Below are 26,056 nucleotides of genomic sequence, written 5' to 3' on the forward strand. Positions count from 1 at the left end.
TCTTTAACAAATCTATTCTTCAATATTTCTCTAATATACTGTTATGTAGTTCTCCAGCTGTCGAGACCTGTAAGAAGACCTGTAAGACCTGGATTTCTATAAACTGGAGTTAAATGTTGAGGTTACTTAGGTCATTTCAGTATCTGAACTTACCTGGCACTAAGTATGTCTACTTTAGTAAGAATATAAATTTGTTTAAACCTCAAATATTTAATACTCTCCCCAGTGCTACCAGGTTACCTGCCCATCATCATTACTTTTGTAGGCAGTGGCAATGTCTTTAATTGTCCTGTTGGTTTCATTAGCATCCCAACGAGATCATAGGTCTGAAATTCCCTTCTATGAGGTGACAGAAGTGCACATGGAATGAGGTTTGATGAAAATGACAAAGTAATACAAGGTCTTTTCTCAACTTGAAAGAGAGAGGTTTTCTTACATATGCTTAAGGCTACAAGGTTGACTATGGGCTTTAAATCTTTCACATTTCCCTGCATCACCACCTGCAGCATCAGGGTTAACATGCGAATGAGAAGAAAAACCCACAGGCCCATCACGCTATTCAAATTTAATGTGCACGTGGACTTCTTGATTCAGGACAGGTTTATAAATAGTGCCTTTAGTTTAAAAATAGGCTTTTCAGATCTAGGGGAGTTGATATTATGATCTGTAAAGTGAATGAAGCTCCCAGGAGTAACTAGAGCTTATGTAATATTTATTCCTACATTTTTGCTCAGCTGTTTTGTGCCATTTTGATGCTGAGCTGCAAGGACTGTTGCTTTCTTAGACATTTCAAATCTTTCTTCAGTGAAGCTAGGACTGCACACTTGCTTGTCTAGGTAACCTTACTTGACTTTGGGATTTTTCCTAAGAAACCATGGTCATTGTCCCCACTCAAAACTATTTTAATTTACCAATTTATGTTGTGCATTACCTCTGTGAAAAACCAAACTCTGCTGCTAGGTGCAACAAATTTCCAGTATTAATTTAATGCTAGAAAGATTATGAACTGATCTTTTTCTTGAAACATTCTAACTGGTTTTTCTCACAGGTAGAGGAAACACTGAGTAGACCTCAGATCTGTTTCTGGATACATGTAAAAGAAAAAGTTCTTGTATTTGTATTAGGTACTCACAAAAGCAGCCTTCACTTCTTGATTTTGTAGCTGTTTATGATGTTTTGTGAGTGAAATATTGGTGCTAATGGAATAACATTCAGGGCAAAAATGTTGGTGGAATATGAAACAAATCTAGCTTTAATACTTGTCATTGGGACAAAATTTGTGCATGGAAGTACCCTTAAATAAGCATAGGCCTGAAAAAATACCTCTCTAAGGAAGAAGTTGATCTCTCTGATGCTGTACTCAGTTATGAGATATCACATTTAAAGTTTCTGATGCTGCAGGCATTCACTGATGAGCATCTATCATAGTCTTATTTTCAGTTTGGAGCACAAGCTCTCAAATTAACATCCTGAGCAAAGGCTAGAATAATCAGAAAAATTTCATAATGCCAAAAAATCTGTAAGCTATCCTAGAGAAAAATTGGTAGAAGTATTAGAATTATCAGAAACCAGTGCTTAAAAATGTAAATAAGTTTTTTGTGCCATTAGATGTGTAAAAAATATGTACGTAACAAACTTGTATGATATTTGTATGATATGATACTTTCATGATATTTAAATACTATTTAATGCCTACAAAACATGATCCAAATTTATAGGAAAGCATCCATTTAAATAAAGCTAGTTATGAAACAATTGGAAATGACTGGCAATAGCTTACAAGTGGTGAAAAGACAGTAAATAAGAATGACATTAATCTGGTCATTAGAAACTAAGTTTTATCTTCTAAATTTAACAGTGTTCAACCAATTACACTATCTTCTTTCCTTAAAGATATGTTTAGCAAGTAAACATCAGAGGTCTGAGACAACAGCCACTGAAAAAATATCCTTTCATGTGACTTCAATGACTGCTGCACGTACTGTTTAGTCTTACCTAAAAGATAAAGCAACTCCAGTTGCCATAAAGACAAAACCCTCACCTAAAATTGGTCCAGCTTGATGAAGCAATAATGGAAATGTGATGGTATGTGTTTCAAAATGCAACTACAGGATGAAAACATGAGGTCTTGTGGAGAGCATTTCTTGTAAGAAGCCAAAGCATTATTTATCCAGGAAAAGCTTTGAAAAAGGTGAATAGAATAGTGACTTGGCAACCAGTATTAAAAGGTATAGAAATAACTTGTGAAAAAAGAAAATGTTGCCATACTGATGTTGCCAGCAATATAAGATCTTTTCTAAAATTCAGTCAGATTTTCTGAGTACCAAATATTCTAGCTGGAATCCCCCTAATGCTTTAAAATATTGTTGTTTTTTCCATACATAAGATATTTCCCTTTTTTACAGTAGGTTATTTTCCCCAGACTAAATATTTTAGAAGAGTACTTCACAGCCCTAACACTTGAGGAAAGAGCTCTGTAGACCACATCACCCTCAGTTCTCCTAAAACTGCCAGAAGTGATTTCTGACCTGCTGGCAAAGTGTTCATCCCTCCATTCTAATTCTAGGGCAGGCATTCAGAACTACCCAATCTATGTAACTTTAATCTTTTTTCCATTAATATCCTGTTCATGTTTAAGTTGCTAGAAATTTCTGGAAGCTTTCTAATTATCATTCAGGACATACTTAGCACTAAATCTAGGGATTAACAACCCACAGAGTAATTTGTATATGTTCTGCAAATACAAGTTGCTACTGATACAATGACATCATGTAGTTCTTATTGAGGCTCTTATATTCATTTTGGTATCTTGGCAATCCCATAAGCATTTTTTCTTATAATCTGTGAGGGTCACAAGTTTTACACTCAGTTAATGTTGTATTGTGCTCTTGGAAAAGTCAAATTTCTTAAGAAAACACTTGTTTGTTTTGTGTTGCATTAATGCAGCCTTATATTCGGCAGGTAGATCTGATGTTGCTATGTGTTTGCTGAGCAGAAAGGCTTCTTTTTCAGTAAGAGTGGTGAAAATATTTAGTGGAACATTGCTTTAGACAGCATCGAAAAACATAACTTGCTCAAGCTGGTTACCAATAGATTATCTTTCTTCCCACATACATCTACTGCACAACATTTGCTTAAATTTATTAAAGCTTATTTGGCTTATGTCAAAGTCAAGAAATTCAACCTCTGCCTTCTCAGTTCAGCCTGCTGGTGTTAATGCATAATAATATATTCTTTAGGTACACAAATCACATTTTTTCACAGTTACGTGATCTTACTCTCTAAAGAGAATGAATATTTTTTCTTCAAGGAAGAGTTATTCAAGATTTCGATTTTGTGACCTTTATGAAGGGTTCATTTATAGAGCTTCAGGCTTCATTTGTAGCATTCTATTCAAACCTAACTCTGAAGATAAAAATTAGCCCTTTCCTATATACATTTTTAGGATGCTCACCTCTAAAATACCAATTGTGCTACAAACATAAGAGTTTAATTTCACAATATGGTATTATAATATGGGAATTTTATGAATTAGCAACATTTTCCAGTGATTGTGGTACCTAAAGCTAGGATCATGTTTTTAAATTGTTTATTATATAACATATGAAAGCTCAAATTCATTTCAGATCAACCTTCAGAGTCTGAAACAATGAACCCCAAAATATTCAACAATCATACTAATGCCAATTTTTTTTTTACTTAAATTCTCTGTCTTAGCAAAAAAATTTCCATGCTCATAGCAAAAATTTATCTGAACTCAAGCTTTAAAATAACCCTTCCTGAAAGGCAAATTAAAAGTACTGTCTGCAAACAGGTACCTGGTTTCCAAGCAGTTTCCACCCCCAACACTTTACTCATTCAGCTGACATGCTAACCATGAGCTGGCAGCTTGTGGCCTGATTTCCAAACTCATGATTTCTTTTTTTTTTTTTCTTCAAGATAGACTACTAGCATATCCTCCTATCCTCATGCTGGCCTCCAATTTTCACATGAAACAGCTTGTGTTTCCAAGATTTCAGTTTGTCATTCTACAGCAGCCCGCTGAAAAAACCTGGAACAACCATGGTGCATGAGTTTATGGAAGCCTGAAATTTGGCTGATTCAGAGAAAGACTGCCTACTCTTCCTAAACTCGTTTTTTCCAAAGCTAAAACCATTCAGAGAAATGTATACCATCTGTCACCTTTCAATACAGCACTTTTTAAAGGAGAAAAAACCCTTTAAACTTGTCCTTATCATTTGGCTAAAGTGGGTAAATGATGGCAATGTTAGCAATAGTAATGGTGAGCAGTAGCAGAAGTTTTAGTGGGTGGCAGAGAAAAACGTTTAGGATGGGCAGTCTCCAGCTAAGCAGGGTATTAATAAGAAAATATAAATAGAATTCTTTCAAATATTACATTTTAATAAGTATCTAGGGTTTATATGTTACCATTTCATCAATCCTGCAATATTCTGGACGGGGGGAAAGAAACCTGGCAGCAGCAGCTTTTCATTTACTTTCCACTTTTTGATTCATCAGATAAACAAGGAGCTCTCAGTTCCATACAATCTCTTGTTCTTGTATCAGTTGCCACTACGTCAAAGATAAATTCTGAAAGCAGTGCTTTTTTTCCCTGTGTCATCTTCTGCTTAAAGATGCTCTGATGTTTGTGCTGAAATGATCTGGAATTCTGCCAAAGGCTTCAGGATAAGCATATTTCAGTCTGGCAGTGAATTCCCAGTCAAAGACGAAACAGCTACAGACACCATCACAAGAAAGTTATTTATAAATCCAGATACTAAATCAAGAAAAACTAGTGCAGCAGTCTTTTAATGGAGGCCATTTGTTCCAGGTGCCATTAGTATAAATATCAAATGTGGTACTTTGTGCATGTGTCAAAATTTAAACACAACAGCGTAGGTAGCATCCAGAGAAAGAGAATTTCTGTTTTTCTCTGGCAGTATTATTTGCAGATTGAGCATTTCTAACTGGACATTTAAAGCCTGAGATTGGTAAGAGACTATGCATTTGAAGATATTTGAAATAATATATTTAAAAAGTAGTTTTGAGAATTTTAGCAGCTAAAACACCCTATTGGTCCATAGAAACTTTTGCCTTTCCTACTAACCTGCTATTATCTGTTTATATTTTATATGCTGAGAATAAATGCATAGAACAGTTCACCAAGCCCATCTTGGATTAGCACTGAAATTGTACATAATCTGAAACTAATAATATATTTTATTACAGGTTGGAATAGAATCTTCATATTTCTTCCATGAATAATCTCAGAACTACAAAGTAGAATATCAAATGTCTACGTACATATGTATTTATTTACCTACAAACACCCATGTAAAGATAAAATTGAAAGCTTTCTGTACTTATGGACATGAATAACTAGGCCTTTACATGTAATAGTTGTTTTAAAGAAATGAATAAAAGTGACATCAGTGTTTCTTGTGAGCCTCTTCTTAGAAATTAGAATGGTTGGGAGGTATTCAGATGGGTTATCATTTAAGCAACTAAAAAAAAAAATATAGTCTCTTCTCAAAACATGAATTCAAAATCTGATGGATTCTATTGTCTTTGAAGAATATCATCTCCCTTTGTTTAAAAGTTATTCAGCAGAATGTTCCATTTCTTAATTTTCCAGCTTGGAAGTAGAGAAAAATGGGGCATCAGCGCTGTCTGGGAACTGTCTAGGCCACTCCACAGCATCTCTTTTTTACTGAAGAGCATGTCTTTAGGAAAGACAACTGAGTCGGTGTTCAACAAGACTCTTAGAAGTTAGGGTTATTTAAGTACTTGCCAGCAGATTCAAAGAGAATAATGTAAAAGTCATACTAAAGTCATGGGAGCTTGAAATATAAATGGGAGAAAAGAGATTTTAATTTCAAGACTGGACAAGCTAAGGGCTAGTTAATGTACTGAAAGGAAGTTAAATAAAGAAGGTAAATTTGAGTTTGGAAATTTATTAGAAATATTATTTTTGCTGAATTTTCAAGAGAGACTATTTAAAACCAAAGCAAGCCTTAAAGTTATGAATATTTTGATTTGATATGTATTCTAAGTCTGTGTGATTGAAAAAATCCAAACAAATGGCATGATAAAAATAATAGATCATGGTAGATAACCTTAAAGCAGTTTACTTTCAAATTGTTCATCTTTAAGTTAAGCTACATTTTTAAACTAAAAATGAGTCTCTTATTTCTGATATATGACAATGAATTTTGAGACAGAAAGTAGAAACTAATTACATTTAAAGTGTTCCACTGAGGCTGCTCATTAATATAACGAGAGCAGAAATGATAGAAGGGAGCAAAGGAAAAACTAATACTTGCCTTTTTATATTTATTTTACAGGAAATGTGTTTGTTGTAAGCCTGGCAGTTGCAGACTTGATAGTAGCTATCTACCCTTATCCACTGGTCCTCACATCTGTGTTTCACAACGGATGGAAACTGGGATACCTACACTGCCAGATTAGTGGCTTCTTGATGGGCCTAAGTGTCATTGGATCAATCTTCAATATTACAGGCATCGCTATCAATCGGTACTGCTATATCTGCCACAGCCTCAAATATGACAAGCTGTACAGCGACAGGAATTCACTGTGCTATATTGTCCTCATTTGGGTCCTGACATTTGTCGCTATCGTGCCCAATCTGTTTGTGGGATCACTGCAGTACGACCCCAGGATTTACTCCTGTACATTTGCACAGTCTGTGAGCCCAGCATATACTATAGCAGTTGTGTTTTTCCATTTCCTGCTCCCCATAGCCGTGGTTACTTTCTGTTACTTGCGAATATGGATCCTCGTTATCCAGGTAAGGCGAAGGGTTAAACCGGATAACAACCCGAGGCTGAAACCACATGACTTCAGAAACTTTGTAACCATGTTTGTAGTATTTGTACTGTTTGCAGTCTGCTGGGCTCCCTTGAACTTTATAGGCATTGCAGTGGCTGTCAACCCAAAAACTGTAATCCCTAGGATTCCAGAGTGGTTGTTTGTGTCTAGTTATTACATGGCATATTTCAACAGCTGCCTTAATGCTATAGTATATGGACTCCTGAACCAGAACTTCAGAAGAGAATACAAGAGAATTATTGTCAGTTTTTGTACAGCAAAAGTTTTTTTCCAGGATAGTTCTAATGATGCTGGAGACAGAATGAGGAGCAAACCTTCTCCACTGATAACAAACAACAATCAAGTGAAGGTGGACTCTGTCTGAAAATGGGAATCTTACTATTATCACTCAACAGCATCCAAAAAAAAAGTGTCCATTTTATTAGACCTCCTGTTAAATGTCATAGTGAAATATACCTTCTACACAGAAAGCACTTTGATCAAATCCCTCGCATGATGTTTGGAAGCTTGTTACAGAGCCTTGACATATAGATCCTATTATACAATGGTATATCCATTGTATAATGACATAGTGATATCGTTGAAGGAATAAAAAGGTATGAATGACTACTTTTTTTTCTTAGATAGAGATAAGCACCTAGAAAGAGATTGAATCAGAAGTATCCATATTGCCTGGTTCAATAAAACAAATCATAAAACTATTCCTGTCACTTTCCACATGCTCTTTCTGTCCATGTTACAGTCCTGATTCTAAAATCTCTGAAAACTTCTTAAAAAAAAGAAAGAAATCAGACCTTTATGAAATATATTACAAGATGTGAAGTCAAAAATCAAGGTAACTGAAAATTCATTAGGCTTTTTAAAAAAAGTACCTCTATCTATATTTCTTTGCTACTAACACAAATATAATTTTTTGGATATTAAACCTCACCAGCCTTCCTAGAGATGGCATTCTCAATTGACTTTTCAATTTTAAAATAGCTTTTAGCAGGAGAAACAAGCCTGAATGATTATCTTCAAAGCTCCAAGGGCAGGAGGATAAACAGCAAGGAAGGAAAAGAGCCATGATTCATCAGCGCAAGCCATTTCAACATAAAAAAGAGGTGTAGGAGGGTTGGGAAGAGAAATTTAAATTGCCATTATTTCTGAAGAGACGGTAACTCATGAAATCAGGAAGAGTCCCAGAGGAGTTTCTGGGGAAACACCTTCTAGAAACATAAGTGAGGAAGAACTGTTTTATCTCACTTGTATACAAGGCAGAAGTTCTAAATCTCTGTGAGAAAAAGATTAATGTGTTTAATAGGAGTGATAGTTGAGTATGACAGTTTTGTCTGGTTAGTGGAATCTTAAACCCATGAAACACTGGAAAATAAGACATGTATACAGAATGAGTATTTAACATCTTTCTGAACTGATCCCCTGAGAATAACTTGAGGCTAGCAGTTATTTTTTAATCTGTCACAGATAAAATTTTCAAATTAAAAATTAGGTGTTTACCACAGTTATGAACATAGTGTAATAGCCTAGAAATTAGACACCTTTAAATAACAGAAAAGAGAAGATACTACTTATAACAGTGGTACAAAGAGGAACATGTGATTCTCAGGACTTTCCACAGACAGCAGGGACCTCTTCAGTAAGGGGAAGTACAGTGTGAAGTGAGGAAAAATAGCAAGACAGGCTGTCTCCTGCAACAATGAATCTCTCTTTATAATGAAGTCCTCTGGCAGAGAAAAGTAATTCACAACAATAGGATTCACCTTCAAATTGACCTTAAAAAGAAAGAGCATTTAGTTCCAGAAAGAAACTCCAACTGTCATACCTTTTAATGCTCAATTGTTTATACCTACAGTGATTTCTAAGTACACTTGGGCTTTTCCAAGCCAATTCCAACAATGTCAGTGGGACAAAGAGCTTCTGAATAGCTATCAGACTTTTGTTAATCTATGTTAACATTTTACTTACACTGCTATTTTAAAATATTATTTACTTAACTGGAGATTTTCGTTCAGAAAACAACTGTCATTCTGTCATAGAGCTCCTTAAGCTGCATTTAAACCTAACAGCATTCCATCTTTCTTGGATCATAGATTAGTATACCCTTGGTTTACTAATGAACTAAAGGGAATCAATTCATATTTGCTTGAAAGCCCCACTGACACTTCATCATCTGACCAGTTTCTTCCCTTAAAAACAGGTGCCTCATGTCAAGTTATCAACAGAACTAAATAAACAACATTGTAAAACCTTGGATATGAACTGGCAAGTCAATGCATTGCTGAGGTGCTTGACTCATCTTTGTTTACATTTTCCAGTCAGAACCACTGTGTAAATAACCAGCTCTCTTCTATTCTGGTATCATCATATGATATGATACAACATGATTTACAGCATAAAGTATATCACAGCTTTCTTCACTGTGATTTCATCCTTGGAGGATGCTTAGCTCTGTAATTTTATTGCTTTGCGTGTAGTGATTTTAGAATAGCAAGGGAGGCATGACCACCTTACAAGTAAATGAGTTTTTAATGCAAGAAAAATACTATTTAAGTTCTTACAAAAATTGCCTTATTAAAGCATATTTTCAATGAAAATAATGTCTTATTATATATCTATGAGAGTAGCATAAAAACAGTTAAAGTAGCTTAATTATTACTAAGTTTAGAATTCTCAAAGACCTTTCACTTTCCATTTCCTACAGAAAATGTACATCTGTACCATGTCTACATATTTATGAGCTGGTTCAAGATATTGTATCCAATATGTGGGTTATCTGAGGAATTAAGGTCCCCTGTAATTCGCAAGTGCTAAAATATATTTTTGATGACAATGAAAATGGTTTCCTATATACAACAGAACATATTATACCAAAGGTATATATTTTATTGAATAGGCCTGTAATAAAAATGGAGAGCATTTTTCAGATCTGTATTTTGAAATATTTGTATTAAATCTAAATCACAGAAATGTGCATGTTGGTAATGTTATGAGCTGCTAAATATAGCAATAATTTTAAGAAATTTATCTCTTGTTCTTCTTTGTGGGGAGAATTGATAATTTTGTTTAAATTCCTATGGATGAAAACTTTGGATATTATCTACTGCCCTCTGAAGTATGTTTTAGGTAACGATTGCAAAAGTAGAAGAATAATGAATGATGCTTAACTCTGCAGTAATGGTTACTTTTAATTCCAGTCTATTGCTTCAAAAAAGTCAAAGTGATTCATGCAAGACAATCAGCAGCCTTGCCAGCTGCTCAATGACAATGAGCATGACAATGTAAGTCAGCCCCTCACAAGATCTGAGTCTTTATGGTCAACATAAAATGAATGGTGAAAATAATAATGATTTCTGTCCATTCTAAGGAGATACAGTTTGAAACATCTGAGATTGCTTGCTTCTGTGAAAGTGGATGAGCTATGGTATGCTTTTTTATATTTCAAGTCATTAAATTTTCTCCTGTATGAAAGGTTAGCATAGCACAACTGCATTGTTAAGAGTTCAGTCTGGGTGGTTGAGGTAGTGTACTCATCCTGTAGCAGTCATCAGCCCTGGATAGATTTAGTCCTAAAATGTGAGTCTTACTCTGTGGCATCTGAAAATGCCGTTTCCAACTTCCCATCCATTTCTGATCTGAGCTCCAGTGAAGCCAAAGGACCTCTGTGAAGGAGCAGTGAAGCACCTCTGTCCCCCTCCCTGTATGCAACACACTTACAGCCTTATTGAATGCTACCTAATCCTGCAAGAATTCCTTTCCTATATCACAATCTTGATTATGTTGACAATCTGAATATGATCTTATCAACACACCTTGAACCCTTACAGATAGATAGTTTTATTGGTGGTCATCTACATTGCAAACTTCACGTTTACAAAGAAGCTTGGCATTATTAAATATTTACCAGCAAAGAAAGTCTTAAGGAATATATTAATATCAAACAGGGTAATCATTGTATTTAAACTGTAACTGTATGCAACAATGTAGTTTCATTTGGAGTAGCTTTGCACATTTTCTCTTTGCACATTTTCTTCTACCACTAAGCTAGTGCAAGTGCATTGATATGAAACAAGCATATGTTATTTCAATAGACACAATATGTAGCAATGATTTTACTTCTCTTTCTTCTAATTTGTTTTAGAAGGCAGGTATATGAATCATCCATAATAAAGAGACTATAATGAACAATCTGTATCAGTGTTTAGTGCATCCTTATATAATCGTCACATCTTTTTCTTCTTTTTGACCACTTTTTAAATTTTATTATGTTAGATCTGATTAATTATGATGAACTGAAGGGAACTGTAATTTCCCTTACATGACACTGAAAAAATAATCGTTAAAAAATCCTTAAAATGTAATACACAATTACATAAATATATGTGGTGATCCAATTTGAAATATAATCTCAAAAACTCCTTTTATTTGAACAATTTGTTCATAAACTGTAGTAATGTTATTCTTTAATTATTTTCTAATAAATGCACTTTCTAAGTATAATTAAAGTGGTTTATGAATAATTAAGAACTACAAATGTCTGTCATTTTGTCACTGAGGCTTGGGAAATCACATATGCTAAAGCCAACTTTCTTAGCAGAAAAAATATTCAAGTAGTGGCCTGGCATATAGCCCATGTACTGTTTCTCAAATTTTTGCCTGTAATAAGAATTCCATTATGTGGTTTTATGAATTTACTTATTAAAAATATTATTCCTACCTCAAATACGTGTCTGAGAGATTGCAATGTGTTCACGGTGGAAAAGACTCACAGTATAAGTGAATAGCCTTTACAGTTTTTAATAGAAACAAAAGTAAATCCAGCAAAGTACATATATTAATGATGGTTATAGAAATATTTTCCAAATTGAATGAAATACTCATCACTCAAAATATCCCAGCTACCAAATATTGACCAATGTTATTGAACCATGTTATTCATAAAAGTATATACATTATTCCAAAAGTTATATTCAAATACCCTTTGAGACACACTGTCTTTTTCATCTCACATAAAACAATACAACTTCATGTCAGCTGAGGATTTTGGTGTATTAGAGTTCATAAATCTAAAAACTAGCTATTTTACACTATTGCAAAAGCAATATATACTTTATTTCTGTGAAATTCCCCAACTGTCAGATGTCCAGGTTGTAGGAGAATGTGAATCTTCCTGCTAATGATCTGCAAAATTAACCTAATCCAACCGACCTCTTTCTGTGATTTGCCATTTTTATAAACAAATAAAAAAAATGTCAGAAATCTTTTATGTAGCTTCAGTCTTAATTGTATAAGTAGCAACTATTTAGCAGAAAATTATACCAAGCTTAAGAGATTTAGAGACATGAAGTCTACTTGCCATTATTCTTTCTGCTTGTATTGCATGTGTGCATATGGATTTCATTTCATTGCACCAAGAATTTTACTTTGCATGTTTGTTTCCAGATTCTAAAAGTTTTTATACTAATGTACATACTCTTCTTCAATATATACAAATATCCAGCTAGTTGATAAAAGTCAGAGAAATGCAATTACATTATCAGGTGTTTGTCTCAGACCAACAAGTATTTTTCCATACAACTTAGGGTGTGAATTGTTCTGCCACAGAGCACTGCCTACATGAAAGATTCTGTTTACTTTTTAATCATACAGATGCTTAAAAATTGATATGGAAAAACCTCATAAAGCCCTTTGTGATGGTTTTTAAAGTAACATAAAAGTATTGTGTAGATGTATGGACTACATATACATGCTTTACAAATCTCAACTCATGTAAAAATACATGTCCCCCATATATTATATTATATTATATTATATTATATTATATTATATTATATTATATTATATTATATTATATTATATTATATTATATTATATTATATTATATTATATTATATTATATTATATTATATTATATTATATTATATTATATTATATTATATTATATTATATTATATTATATTATATCATATCATATCATATCATATCATATCACATTGCATTACATTACATTATATTGAAGTTTCAAGATGTTTACGTCCTGAATAAATAAACACAGCTACTACAAGCACATTTAACCATCTACATATCACTTAGATCCCCAAACTTCTTTCAGACTGTCTGAATAGCTAATATGCAAATAATTTGCTCACTCTATTCTAGCCTTTCCTGATAGTTTATTAACATGCAATATCTCTCTTACCACTAGCTTGAAAGCAGAAATATTAACTGTTTCATTAATATTTATGTTCATACCAGTCATCCCTCCCAACAAATTTTGCTGCTGATTCAATATTTCAGAACAACTATTAGAAATACGTCTCCTTCAAAAAATATTCCCTTCTCTTCTGAATCCCAGGTAACATGTTTTTCTTCCTCGGCTCTGACCATGGTATCAGCTTGGCTGTGCCTTCTCCAGCTGTTCATACCAGAGAACATATGCCATAGTGCTCTTGACTCTGCAATCTCCCTGTCCTATTGTGATCTATTATGACCACTTGTGTGTTTTAACAGTAGTTTGATATCAATTAAATATCCTTTTAAAGACACTCTGAAAAATCTCTGACTTAATACAAGCATACATTTTTACAGCATGAATCCCCAAGGGGTTCTATTCTTTAAATACAAACTTTGATTTATAACCTTTATAGTAATTATTTTTTCTTTTAAGTGCTCATTAATCCCATTTATCCCTTATCTTTTTCCACACATGTCAAGAACTCAGCTTCTGTGCTGAGGGAGGAATTAAATAGCTGCTAGAATAAGGGTTGCACTTGAAGTCTCCTATGGACTGTGTCAGGAATAGAAATCAAATTCAGAATAGGCAACACTAAGTATTGAAGCATTTGACAATAACTGTCTGTTCCCAAAGATTTTAAAGAAAGAAAATAGACCTTGTTTCAAGAGGAGCTCAGCAATAAAGAATAGTAAGTAAGAAATCACCCCTGAAATCATCATCAAAAGACTGTTAGGGGAAAAAAGGAGCCTGTGTTATAAATAAATAAATCAAGATTTTACTTTCAGTCTAACTAATGTTTTATTGGCCTATTTAAAAAGCTGAAGTTTTTCCTAGTTCAGTTACAAATAAATTAACACTTGAAGTATAAACCTTTTAAGTATTGTAGAAAATATTTATTTATTTATTTATTACAAAATTCAAGTCATTTATGTGACTACATGTGAAGTATAGTTCTATACATAGAATCTAACATTTAGCCCTTCTTCCTTTCTTAACACTCACCCTTTATAAGTACTTTTGCATTATTTTTATGCTCCTATTTGTTAAGATGATAAAGAAACTGCAAAGCTGTAAAGCAATAAAGCCACCAAAAACCTCCAAGCCTGAAGGAAAGGACCAGCATGGATGGAGTTTTTGTTTGTGTAAATTTGTTTATAACATTCTTCTCTTTTGATTCTTAACAGCATATCTGACAGGAGTAGTGGAACAGTCGCTCCCTCATCCTATGGGAAGCAACATGTAAAACACAAGAGCCCGTAGAGGAAAATCTTCCTTTCACTGGGATATTTTTTTGTCATGGAAAGCCCAAGAAACATGGACACAGAGGATAGGTGTTTTGTCATCCCAAACAGACTTGAAGGTCTGCTAGACAGATATCTGCAGTTAGCTGGGCCAGGCAGTCAGACTGATCCTAAACACGACTCCCCTACTTCCTTCTAAAATTGTTTCTGGATTATTTTTTCTAGGCAGAACTTGCATTTGATTCACATACTCCTAGAATGCTGATGCCCAGGAAAGCAGTAATCAAAAGACACAATCAATCTTATGTAACATTCTATTGAAATTTGAAATAAAAAAAGTTGAAACCTTCAGTGTAGCTTTCAAAAATATTTTTTCATGCTCTTCTTAGGATATTGCTGGCAGTTAAAAACCAATACCCTTATTAAAAAGAAAAAAAGCAACCAACAAACCCCCCCCCCCAAAAAAAATAAAACAAACTCGCTGTTTTTTGTAGATAAGTATGTCTATTCAGGAAGACAAGCCAAGAGACTGTTGAATGTTCTCCTGAATAACTGCAGTGCAGGGTCACATCGAAAGATGAATATTAGGTAGTGACAACTCACCATCTAATCATCGTTAAGGGCAGGATGATGCCAGTGTGGCATCATGCATTGAAAAACATTCCATTCCTTGCAAAAATACACAAATAAGGATATTAGAAGTAGTGACTGTAGCCACATGAAAGCATTCTTTAAAAGGGGGTTCAGTTTCAGCCTCATCAGTTACTTTATTTTTTAGTTTCATTCTTCAGCACCACAACCTTTGGACAGTGTCCCACAATGCTGAGAAGAGCTGTTTATCATCTCTCCATGACTTGCTTGGTTTCAGTTCTTCTATTTTGGGAAAAACTAAAACCAAAACATTTAAGTAGTCAGGTATGAAAATTAAGTTTGCCTTCAGTAAGGAATGTAACAGTTGTAGGGAATGACTAAGGCTTTTGAAAATCATATGTATTACATTTGTTTTGCCAACACCAAATGTCAACAAAGTGAGCTATACTGAACCATTGGATTTGCATTTCCCTTGTTATCCTACTTTTCATTTAATTTCATTTAACCATCATGTTTTCTAAGTGGTGGAGATGCCAACAGAAAATTTGGGAGCTCACTCTACACATGTCTGTGTGTGGGGGAATGAATGGCTACTCTGTTCTAAATCACTCTGCAGTGGGGTCTTTTCTCTTAGCCTGATTTTCTGTATGTTGGCCTCTGCCAGCTCTAGACCACCCCTCTGCAGGCAGAGCGAAGTTCCCACTCCAGGGCACACCTCCTGATGTGATGCTCAGCTGTGCTGGCCTTGAGGCTGGCAGCAGCATCACTCACAAGTCCTGCAAGAGGGAAACATCTCTGAAAGGTTTTGCTGGTGTTTATGAAGATCTGGTGGGAATGGACCACAGTAGTAAAAGCCATTACTGCTTCATTTTACTGCCCACTAGTCCTTAATTGTTCCTCCCTAGGCAACAGAGAGCACAGTTGCTAATACCAGGGATCAAGGTATTAATGGATTTCAACCGAGTTGTGACGGAAGGTTCTGTGAAGTTTTTTCTGATATTCAAAGCTTGCAGCAACAGAAAGTGAATTGAATTGGCAGTATTTTTTTTAACTTTCATACATTGAAATCTAGAATTTTCTGAGTTTGCTGCTTCTAAAAAAGCAAGTATTTTAACTCTGGTGATAAAATGAAATAGCATGCAAGTAATTTATATTAAAACAACAAACTCCTTTTGTTAAAAATTTTCCTCTCACATTTATGTCGGCATATCTTGCAGGTAAAGACAGTGTGAATTGGTTGGTGTTTGAACTGGACATCTGAACTTTTCAAGTGTTACCAGTGAATTTTATGCACTTGTGATAGTCAATACTAGGTCAATTTTATTATGGAAAATTAGAGAACATTGTGATCTCATTTAGATGAAATGTATCATCATGACACCACTCTGTCTTTTTTAAAAGGACAATGAAGGAAAGGTAAGTTTTGTGCAAATTCAAGGCAGAGTTATTATGATCTTTCTGGTTAAGTGCCCCTTCTATGTTTTAGAGCTAGCCCAGTATATTTTTCGTTTCATATCCTAAAATTTGTCTAACATTGATATGCATTGCTACTCCATGGCAACAGGAATTATACTCCCAGTGTGGTTATACTTCTGTAATAAAGGACAGAGGCAGCACAAACCGTTCCTTTAAACAACCATCAAACACATGTATGCTTTACTTGCAAATAATATAGGATAAATTCTCCCCACTCAAGTCCACACCATGAATTTGATTTTCTTTCTGGAATAAGAGTGAGACATGTTTAGAATTAAAAGAAAAAGACTGAAATTGTTTCCCTGGATCACTTTGAAAGTTGTCATTTCCAGCCTTAATCCTTCACAAACCATGAATCAAGCACACAAAAACCTGAGAATGGAATTAAATAAAAATGTGATTTCAAATAATAATAATAAAGTACTTTATTTTGCCTTACATTTTCATGTCTTAAAAATGTAATTATATTAATATATTTGATTCTTCTTTAAAATAAGGAATTTTTCCAAATAAGAGAGAGATATTCTCCTGTAACTCTAAATGAAAATCACCAAATATCATAATCAAGAGGAAATTAGAAGGTGAATAGTAAGATATATATTTGAAAACCAGCAAAAGCTGTCTCCATGTACTTCTCCCATGCTCAACAGCACAAGGAACTTTGATATGCTTTGGTATTCCTCTATCACTTGAATGCAAAAATAGCTTGTGAAAAATTGGGAGGATAAATCACCCAACTATTATTTAACACCTCCACTCTGTCAGTCTTTTCCTCTATTATTTGCAAGTAATCCTAGGAAGGATCAGGCAGTGTGAAGAAAGCACAGTAAAAGAACTGCATGTGTAATATCTTTACTGAGATTTTTATTGCTATGCAGTACTGAGGAAAATTTGTATATTAAAATATACTTTAAAGAAATAATTCATATTACTGCTGAAATGGTGACCTAAGAATCAGGTCACATATTCCAAAAACATATTTTCATAAAAAATAAACACAGAAGCTAATTCTTCCAAGTATTCAGGGCTTTTTTTCCCCTTGGATGATTTTCTAATCCTTTTTTTTCCTTGCTCTAAATGTTTTTAATGCTTAAAAATGAGACAATTGTACAACAAAATTCACTCATTTTGATTGTTGATCCTATAGATCCTATAAGGCTTTCAAGGCATCATAAGTGCATGCCAGCTGGAAGACCTGGGGAAAGGCTTCGGTTCAGCTGCCTTATACATCACTTCCAACATGTGCATATCTGGATGAGCAAATAGTGATGAATACATGCACTCCTTTTGTGCATATCTGTACAACCTTTTGTACAAATCTAGAGCAGCAGCTAGGGACAGCTGGCTAAATTCCCTCTCAGGAAGGATTTATTGCAAGTCAAACCCAGAGGTCTGACTGCAGAAGCATGAGGGTACCTCAGGACTCCACACGGCAAGTCTATAGCGGCAACCAGCAGAGAAGATGCATGTGCCAGTAGAATAAGCTAATCTTGTGGATTTGGTTTAAGAACATCATTCAGGATTTTACAGCAGCATACAACTCTTGACAATTCCGTCTGTACTTACATAACCATTTCAGGATTGGGAATTGTTTCAAAAAGTTTCAGTATTTTGATTGCCATTAAATTGTCTCCAAATAATTGTTTTGAAGATTAAAACCGAATTAACCTAATAATACACAGCCATTTCAAATATGTATAAAAATCACTGGTTAAACATTTGAAATCCTAAAAAAAACCCCACATTTAAAAGAAATAACTTTATAAATAGAGGAACTGAAGCAAGAATTCAAAGCAAAATAAACCAAAGTCAGGATGCTTTAATGAATAAAAAAAAATACCATTTTGCTCAGTTTGGTTTTGGCAAAAATTAATTCTGTTATGGGGCAGTGTAACCTGCTTAAGATATACAATTTTAGGTTAATTCTTGAGAACTAAGGTGCAGCTGCCCGTATTCATGAGGCAGCATAATTTTTTCCTAGCCTTAAGCAAATTCTCAAATAATTTTCTTATTCCTTTTGTTTTCCTTTATGGGAAGCATTCCACACTACTTTTACCCAATCAAATTCCAATGGATAATTGTATCCTGTGCCTCTTGCAGATGAGAAGCCTCCAAGCTCTTTTGTAGGACCTTTCCAGAAATAACAGGGAAGTAAGCCATGGTGCTGAGTCAGTCGTTCTGGCAAATGGCCCACAAGTGCAGCCTCTCCAGTATGGAATTGCACATGAAATTATTATGTGACTCATGGGCAGTCATCCTTTTACCTGACAAATGTGTATCTACTCACACAATGCAGTAAACATTAAACTCAGATTCTTGCACTGTAAATCTACCTAATCGAGGCTGGAGGCATCCAAGGTACAAGGAATTTGGAAGTCTAACTTTTCTAAGACAACCACACAAATAGAATGTATCCTAGACCTATTGGTATTAAACTAAAAACTTTTTTATTGTTTGTTTTTTCTTTTTGTTAACAAACCAATGAATTCTGCAGCATACTTAAACAAAGGTGCATATCATTGTCCACTTTTTTTCACTAAAGCATCAATCTGAAAATATGCATTTAACTGTAGGTATCCAAAAGATGTTAATAGGTCATAAAATGTTAAGATGTCATGAAAGATATCATATAAGCTATCTAACACTCATTCAAAACTTTACAAAATAAATGAAAATTTAAAACTTTAGCATGATTAGCATAAAATTATAATTTTTGAAATCTTAGTTTTCCTTGCACATACTTAACCATCTGCCTTCCTGTCACACTGTAACAGGTCACAAGATCAGCTATGATTTGGTCACAAGATCAGCTATGATTTTTTTATTTATTTTCTGAGTCCTTAGAATAACATGCAGGACTCCAAGCTGGTTTATGTGAAAACTGAGGTATAGGTTTGTCAGGTTCTTGAGAGGGGAAAAATTTTGGCTTACTGGAACACCACTGTGATTACATGAAAACACATGATTTTTTAAAAGTTTCTTGGATTTCATAGTGCCTGCATAAGTTGAGTATTCATAATCTAAAAAAGGGTAGAGACTTGTCTCAGGGAGAAATTTTACATACTGGACTTGAGAAAATGTCTGTTAATTTATATTTGAAACTTAATTCTTATAAACCTGTCATGTAAGTTGCATTCTGTTCCCTATTTTAATTCAAGTGGTTTTTGTTAGTTTAATGTATTAGGCCAGTGTGCAATTATAAAACTTGTAGCCCATATTTCCAGCACAATATGATGTACAGACTAGAACACAGAGGACAATGTGTATGAAATTTTGATTGTTATTTAATTCTATTTTTTTAATGTAACACAAGAAATGTTATCATATGAGATTATTTGAGTTACAGTAAAAATGTTTTGTGATAAATTTAAATACAAGGTTCAAAATTTTCTGGTCTTAATTTCCTGGAAAACTAGCTAAATTCAAATAATAAACATAGGAATGACTTTTTTTTTTAAAGATATATGGAACAAAAATAAAATTCTTTAAAAAGTTTAGATAGTTCAGTTTATGTTTTCTACAAGTTACTTTAAAAATGAAATTTCCTCCTCAGAATGAATAATGCAATTCTTTCTGTTTCAGTCCAGGGATGAGTTATTTTGATTTCAGAATGCACTTTTATCTAATGGATAGCAATTATGTTGTATAATAGTTTTTAATTCCAGGGAGCTAATTTCAAAGGAGTGCTGGAAAGATCCCAGCCAGCTAAATTGCTGGAGCTCTTTTCAGAGGCCGCAGAAAATGTTGCCACCACCAGGCTGCCTGTAACTGCATATATTTGCTTCCAGATTTGTGATACTTATGACAATAGTAAGGTTTGATGAGCTTGCCCCTCTCAAGGAACAAAACGTGGATAAGATGTCACAGAAACTTATTTATAGCTAACTTATTTTCAGTCATAAGGTGAAACACACATAGAAACTGCAGGAAACAATGTAATAAAACACAGTAGGAAGGAATGCTCTGCAATTGTGTTATTTTGAAATGTCCCTTGCTTTAATATCAAAGCAATGCTAAGGTAGCAGAAGAGGCCAAATTCAGTCACAGGGTAGGTAATTAATGGCACTTTCGACCCCAGCAGAATATAAATTTTTGCCATTATCTAAGTTTTCCCATCACTTTGTGTCACCACCTCTACAGAGAGCAGTTGGTGCCTTGGCTGTGTGGATTCAATTCCCTCCACCCCCTGAGGCAGAAGCACATGGCCACCATCAGGTGAGATGTTCCACCTGCCAGGCTCTCTGCCACTGTGGCAATTAGAGGAACAGCAAAATGTCTTCCCTCAGAGGACTTGGGGCCAGCCCTTCCTTGGCAGCCCTTCCTTGGCAGCTTCCAGGCAGATGTCCTTAAACAGCACCTCCCCACCCCTGTCCCAGGGGCCTGGTTCCCCTGTCCAGCCAAACACCTGGGCTTCAGCTAGAAAGCCATGACTGCACCAGGCCTTGGCCTTTTTCAAGGCAGCTGCAAAAGGCTCATGTGTGGTGCCTGGTACATCCACCACCTGCATGCAGTGGGAGACTATGTGGAGGTTAAAATCACTGGCCAAGGCTCTTTTGCAGAGTGCTGTAGCAGGTGCATATTACCCAAAAGGCAAAGTACAGTGCACATCCATGAAGGCTTGCTGAAGAGAAGCAGCAAGTGAGGAACGTGGTGCAAGGAGAGGTGGGTTTCAGACTGATCAAAGTCACAGGCCAGGCGTAATGTTAATTATAGATATTTTCTGTGGAGTGCAGTATGTGTGTGTGTGTGCTTAAGAGAATGAGGATCACAGAAAAATGGGCAAGTTCTATCTGTTACAGGAAGGTAATTTTCAATTAAAGTTCAGCATATTCTTTCAGGCAAAACATGGCAGGCCGAGCGGAGCACCTGCTGCTGCAGCCCAGAGGCACTCTGATGAGCCAGCTGTGACCGACGTCACCTTGGCTAAAGCAGGATCTGAGGCTAGATTAGAAACAGAAATGTCACTGCTGGGAGCCAGGCACAGATCTCTCAGCGCTGGGAAGCGATGCCACTGAGAGTGTCCCTGGTGTGTGTGCTGACGTCAGCACCAAGGTGAGGGTGTCACTATTTGTGTGCTTAGCAGAGCTTCTCACCTGAGCAGAAGCTTGGCTAAATTTCAGACTAACTGCTGAAATTTAGCCAGACAGTGATGGCACGCAAGGATGACTGGATATGGACTGGAGAAAAGTATTGGTAAGGTCCTGGACCTGTGTGAGATGGACAGTTTGGACGGCGAGGGACCTTTAAGCCTTAAAATTTGTTCACTTCAATTTAGCTATTTGCTAGTGTGGAGTAAACATGGGTGAGTTTATAGGAGCTGCAGTGTGGGAAATAGTTGCTCAAACATAAGGCAGATGGTTAGTTTACCTGTGGCTAACTTGTTTTATTTCTGAAAAAAAAAAAAAAAAAGAAGCATGCACTCAGCATACGTTTATTATTAGCCTGCTTGTATTATCAATCCTATACCAACATTTAAAAATCTGCGATGAAAAAAATTCACATGAAAACAACCCCAAATTTATAAACACGAATTTTTAAATAGCATAAACATATTTTATAAAGTGGGAAGAGAGACTGAGATCCTATCTAACACCTTGGAGAGCCTACCATGTCACAGAATTTGTACAAATATTTTGTGGTGGGAATGGCTCTGGTAGAGCATCAGTGATTGCTTCCATGAGTTTTAGCCCTTGCTTCCTTGTGTAGATTATCACCATTACTACTAGCAAAAAGCTGTTGTATTTTTTGCAACCTCAAAACCATCATTATAATAAAATGGACCATCTGTAGAAGACACATAAGGATACATCTCTGGACTTTACATGATAATTTGGAAGTTTGTGCTTGCAGGCATTTGTGAAAATTCATGCATTCTATCTTCCTTTTAAAAAAGCAATTCCTGTTATATCAGGAAAGACTATTGCTGTTCAAAATGTATAGCTGTGCACTGCTCTAAAAAAGGAATTTTTAATATACTCTGTAATGCAATATACCTGGGAGGAAAACCATTCAAAACAAATATCACAATTAATTCAAAGCAAACAAGCTTATTCTTCAACAGGTACCTGCAGATCTGTGCTGCATGCCAACTAAAATGTATTTTTAGATTTTTCGGTCTTTCTATCTGGCAAACTTATCAAGGGGACATCTGGAAATAAGTATCACATGGAAATAAGTATCACACTGCAATTACTGTTATTGTAACCTACAAAAATACTTTCTGGAGGCCATAGAGCCCCTACTGCATTTGATGAAATAACATGGTCATGCATTCTGATTTTGAATGAGTTGAATGAGAGGATGACTTCAATGCCTCACAGATACGTCTGTAATTTCTGTAATGCTTTCCATATCAGGTTGCTCTTGATATTTATTTTATTTGGGTTTCTGACACAGCATGAGGATTACTACAATGAAACAACAGCTGCATTTAATTAAGGCATGACTGATGTATCTGCAATTAATCTTAACTGAGAATTTAATTTTTCATTTGGAACTGTTGCAGACAGAACATGATTTCCTTTGGCTTGTTTTTTCTTATATTGTTTAATATTCTACTGAGTTTTCTACAGCTTAAGGAAAAATAGTGCTGCATCTCAAATCAAATAGTTAAGATATCAAGTGTTATCAAATAGCAACTTTTGGTTGACACATGAAATTGATCTGATCAGTCACATCTTGGTGTTGCTCATCCTGGACTCTGCATGCAGGCAATCCTAACAAAAATATTCCTTGTGTACATTAAAAAAAAAAGTTATTTTCAGGAGCTTTAGCTGTGTATTTCTCTATGAGCTGCTTGTAAACATTCTCACTAATAGACTCCGGTCAGAGGACACTTGAGGAAATAAATAGAAATGGAATATGGCCACAGCTGAACAGAATTCACTTAAATATTCAGGAAACTATTGATAGCAAATGCTGGTGAAATCTGTTCAGCTCTAACATCTGGATGGCTTGAGTAAAAACAATAAAATTAAATGCCACTTTGAAATAAATATATTAAAGTTACCACGGTATTCTGGGAGCTTGTGTCAGTTATTTCAGAAATCCAATTTGTTGCAGATATATTGGAGGTTCGAAAGAGGTAAACAGTTGTTGTGCTGAAAAATTCTATGGGAGTAAGTAGGTAGAGGATGGGAAAGTTATTTGTTCATATTATTTGCTCTAGGATATTAATTTCATGTCCAAATTAAAACTGGGCAGTGATATTTTCATTAGCTATGCTTTAGTGCAAAAACAAATCACTTTGTTGTTATGAGTTAGCAGTTTTTCTTCTTAGAGGAAAAAATGAAAAGCCCTATTTCTTGGACATATAAGCAGATGAGCCATCGCCATAGCAACGAAAGGACGTATCCATCGCGTCATTCTGTCAAACAGCCCCTGCATGTGACTCCAAGCTCACATTCCTTACTTCCATCTGAAAGTAGGTTTTAGTCCTGCCATCCAATAAAATCAATACCCAGTAGGATGTTTTCTGTCTGTCATAGTTTCAAAATGAAAAGCTACTTACAGTAGCCTTTCTTGTCCTAAAGGAAAAGTAAAGGCTGTTTATCTATCATATACTAGAGTTAATGAGAAATAGAATTAGTAGAAAAGAGATAATTAGTTTCCAGGAATGATAAGTTTGCTCTTGCTCTTTATTATGTTTAGTGATTCAGCTATGTCTTTGTTACAGAGTATTATGACAGGTTCTTTAGACAGCTTCCAGCAGTGAGTCTCCTTTAAGAGAAACACTATGCTCTCTCCCAGAGTTATGAAAGAGGCTTTGATTTCTCCACCAAAAGGAAGAGAATCACATTGCAAACAGGACTTACAAATCAATCAACAGAAGCCAAACACAAATACACAATGTTAATTGATCATCCATTTCCCTTGCAAAAAAGGGATTTTATCCAAAGCAGGATTTAATTTTCATGTTCTTGCCCTCTTCAAAATTGTTTTCCGGCTTCTCTCTCACGCTCTAGAAGGTTGTTTTCACCTTGCCTCATCTTTCCTCTTCATCAGATTAGATTTTAACCTTCTCTACACCTGCAGTGTGATAAGAACCAACACCTTTGGCCTTTGCTTTCCTGATCTAATTCCCAGAAGCCTTCCCAAATATTGCAAAAGCAATGGTGACTTGCACTTGTGTGGGTTCTGCATTTTACCTCAACAAAGTCAACTCAGGTTCAGTTTCCATGTGTGAAAGGGAAGAGACAACAATGAACTGCAACAACAGCCTCAGGGAGAAAAGAAATAACAGTTGCCTCATTAGGTAGATCTTGAGGCAGCCTTGCTTCTTATGCTTTGTGCTCTTTGTTTGCTGAATGGTTTGCGATGAATACCAGTCGTACCTATGTGCAACACAAACCTTCACTGGAATTAAAGCTTTAGTTTAACTACAGAGTGATCATACCTTAGAATCCATGCACCAGCATGATAGTTATGGAAGATATGGAATGTAAGAGATGGAAAAAATTATGATGATGAGAAAGAACCCTATCTCTGTATCACTACATTAAAGTAATGAATGATATAACCTACACAAGAAGGTATGGCTCCAGAACCTGAACTTTTTTTCCCTCAATAATGCTTTCTTCAGTTTTATCTAAGTAAGACTGAAGGAAGTATATAAAAACTGCTCTCTCTATCTCTCTCTCTCTTTGAAACACACATTTTAGATGTATGAAAATGTAAAATGCATGAAAATATATATGAGGAGAGCCTATACTCAAGTGAATTAACAGATATATGGGAAAGTGATTTGCAAAATGTCAACTTTCCATATCAAATTAGTGGTCTTGAAATGCTATCTATGCAACTTCTGTCAGTTTCAGTCAAGCCAGACCAGCTGATAGTTTCCAAAACAGATTGCCAGAATCAAGGCAGTGAAACTGGTTCCTGTAGAAGTGGGAAGTGAGTTTGGCAATCTCCTCCTGGTGGTTTTGTCTGGTATTAAGCTAATTTTCTTCACAGTCAGTAGTATGGGCTATGTTTTGGATTTATGCTGGAAACAGTGTAGACAACACAGGGATGGTTTTGTTCTCACTGGGAAATGCTTACCCAAAGCCAAGGCGTTTCTGTTCCTCCCCTCTCCCCTCCAGGGAGGAGGCTGGAGGTGCACTGTGGGTCTCAAGGGAACGCAGCCACGACAGCTGAGCACAAACGACATCAGGGCATCAGGCTCAGCCTACAGAGCTGGGGGAAGAAGGAGGAAAGGGGGGCATTCACAGCTATGGGGCTTGACTTCACAAGTTAGCAGTGCATATGATGGGCCCTGCTCTCTCCAAGGGTGAGCACCTGCTTGCCTATGGGAACCAGTGAATAGTTTTGCTTTGCTTGCGTGTGTGGCGTTTGCTTCATCTTTACCTGTGTTTATCTCAATCCATGAGTATTCACACTTTTAGCCTTTGAGTTCTCTCCTCAAACCCACTGTGGGGGAGTGAGTGAATGACTGGGTGGGGCTTGCAGATTTGGGTTAAATTATGACACATCAGAAGAAATCAAGCACACCCCTTTTTTTATTGGGTGTCATAAGAAGCTGTCCAAGTATTATGTCTAGCAGTTCCTTTTTTTTTCCAAATGAAACAAAATATTTGAGTTTTAATCCGAAGACAGAAACTCTTCAGTGCTTGGAACTTCAACTCTTAATCCAAAGTTTGAATGTTTTGTTCTTACTTTCAAACTA

General features: G+C 35.5%; 1 protein-coding gene across 1 annotated transcript in view; it reads left to right on the forward strand.

The window, feature by feature from the left end:
• Positions 1-9,822, forward strand: part of MTNR1A (melatonin receptor 1A) — a 52,722-nt gene extending 42,900 nt beyond the window's left edge. Inside the window, exon 2 of the mRNA XM_064710493.1 lies at positions 6,345-9,822. Within this exon, the coding sequence (XP_064566563.1) occupies positions 6,345-7,213 (869 nt within the window). The 3' untranslated portion in view covers positions 7,214-9,822. The remainder of the gene's footprint in view (positions 1-6,344) is intronic.
• The last annotated feature ends 16,234 nt before the right edge of the window (positions 9,823-26,056 follow it).

Source organism: Zonotrichia leucophrys, chromosome 4 (genome assembly GCF_028769735.1).
Source record: "Zonotrichia leucophrys gambelii isolate GWCS_2022_RI chromosome 4, RI_Zleu_2.0, whole genome shotgun sequence".
NCBI classification, from domain to species: domain Eukaryota; kingdom Metazoa; phylum Chordata; class Aves; order Passeriformes; family Passerellidae; genus Zonotrichia; species Zonotrichia leucophrys.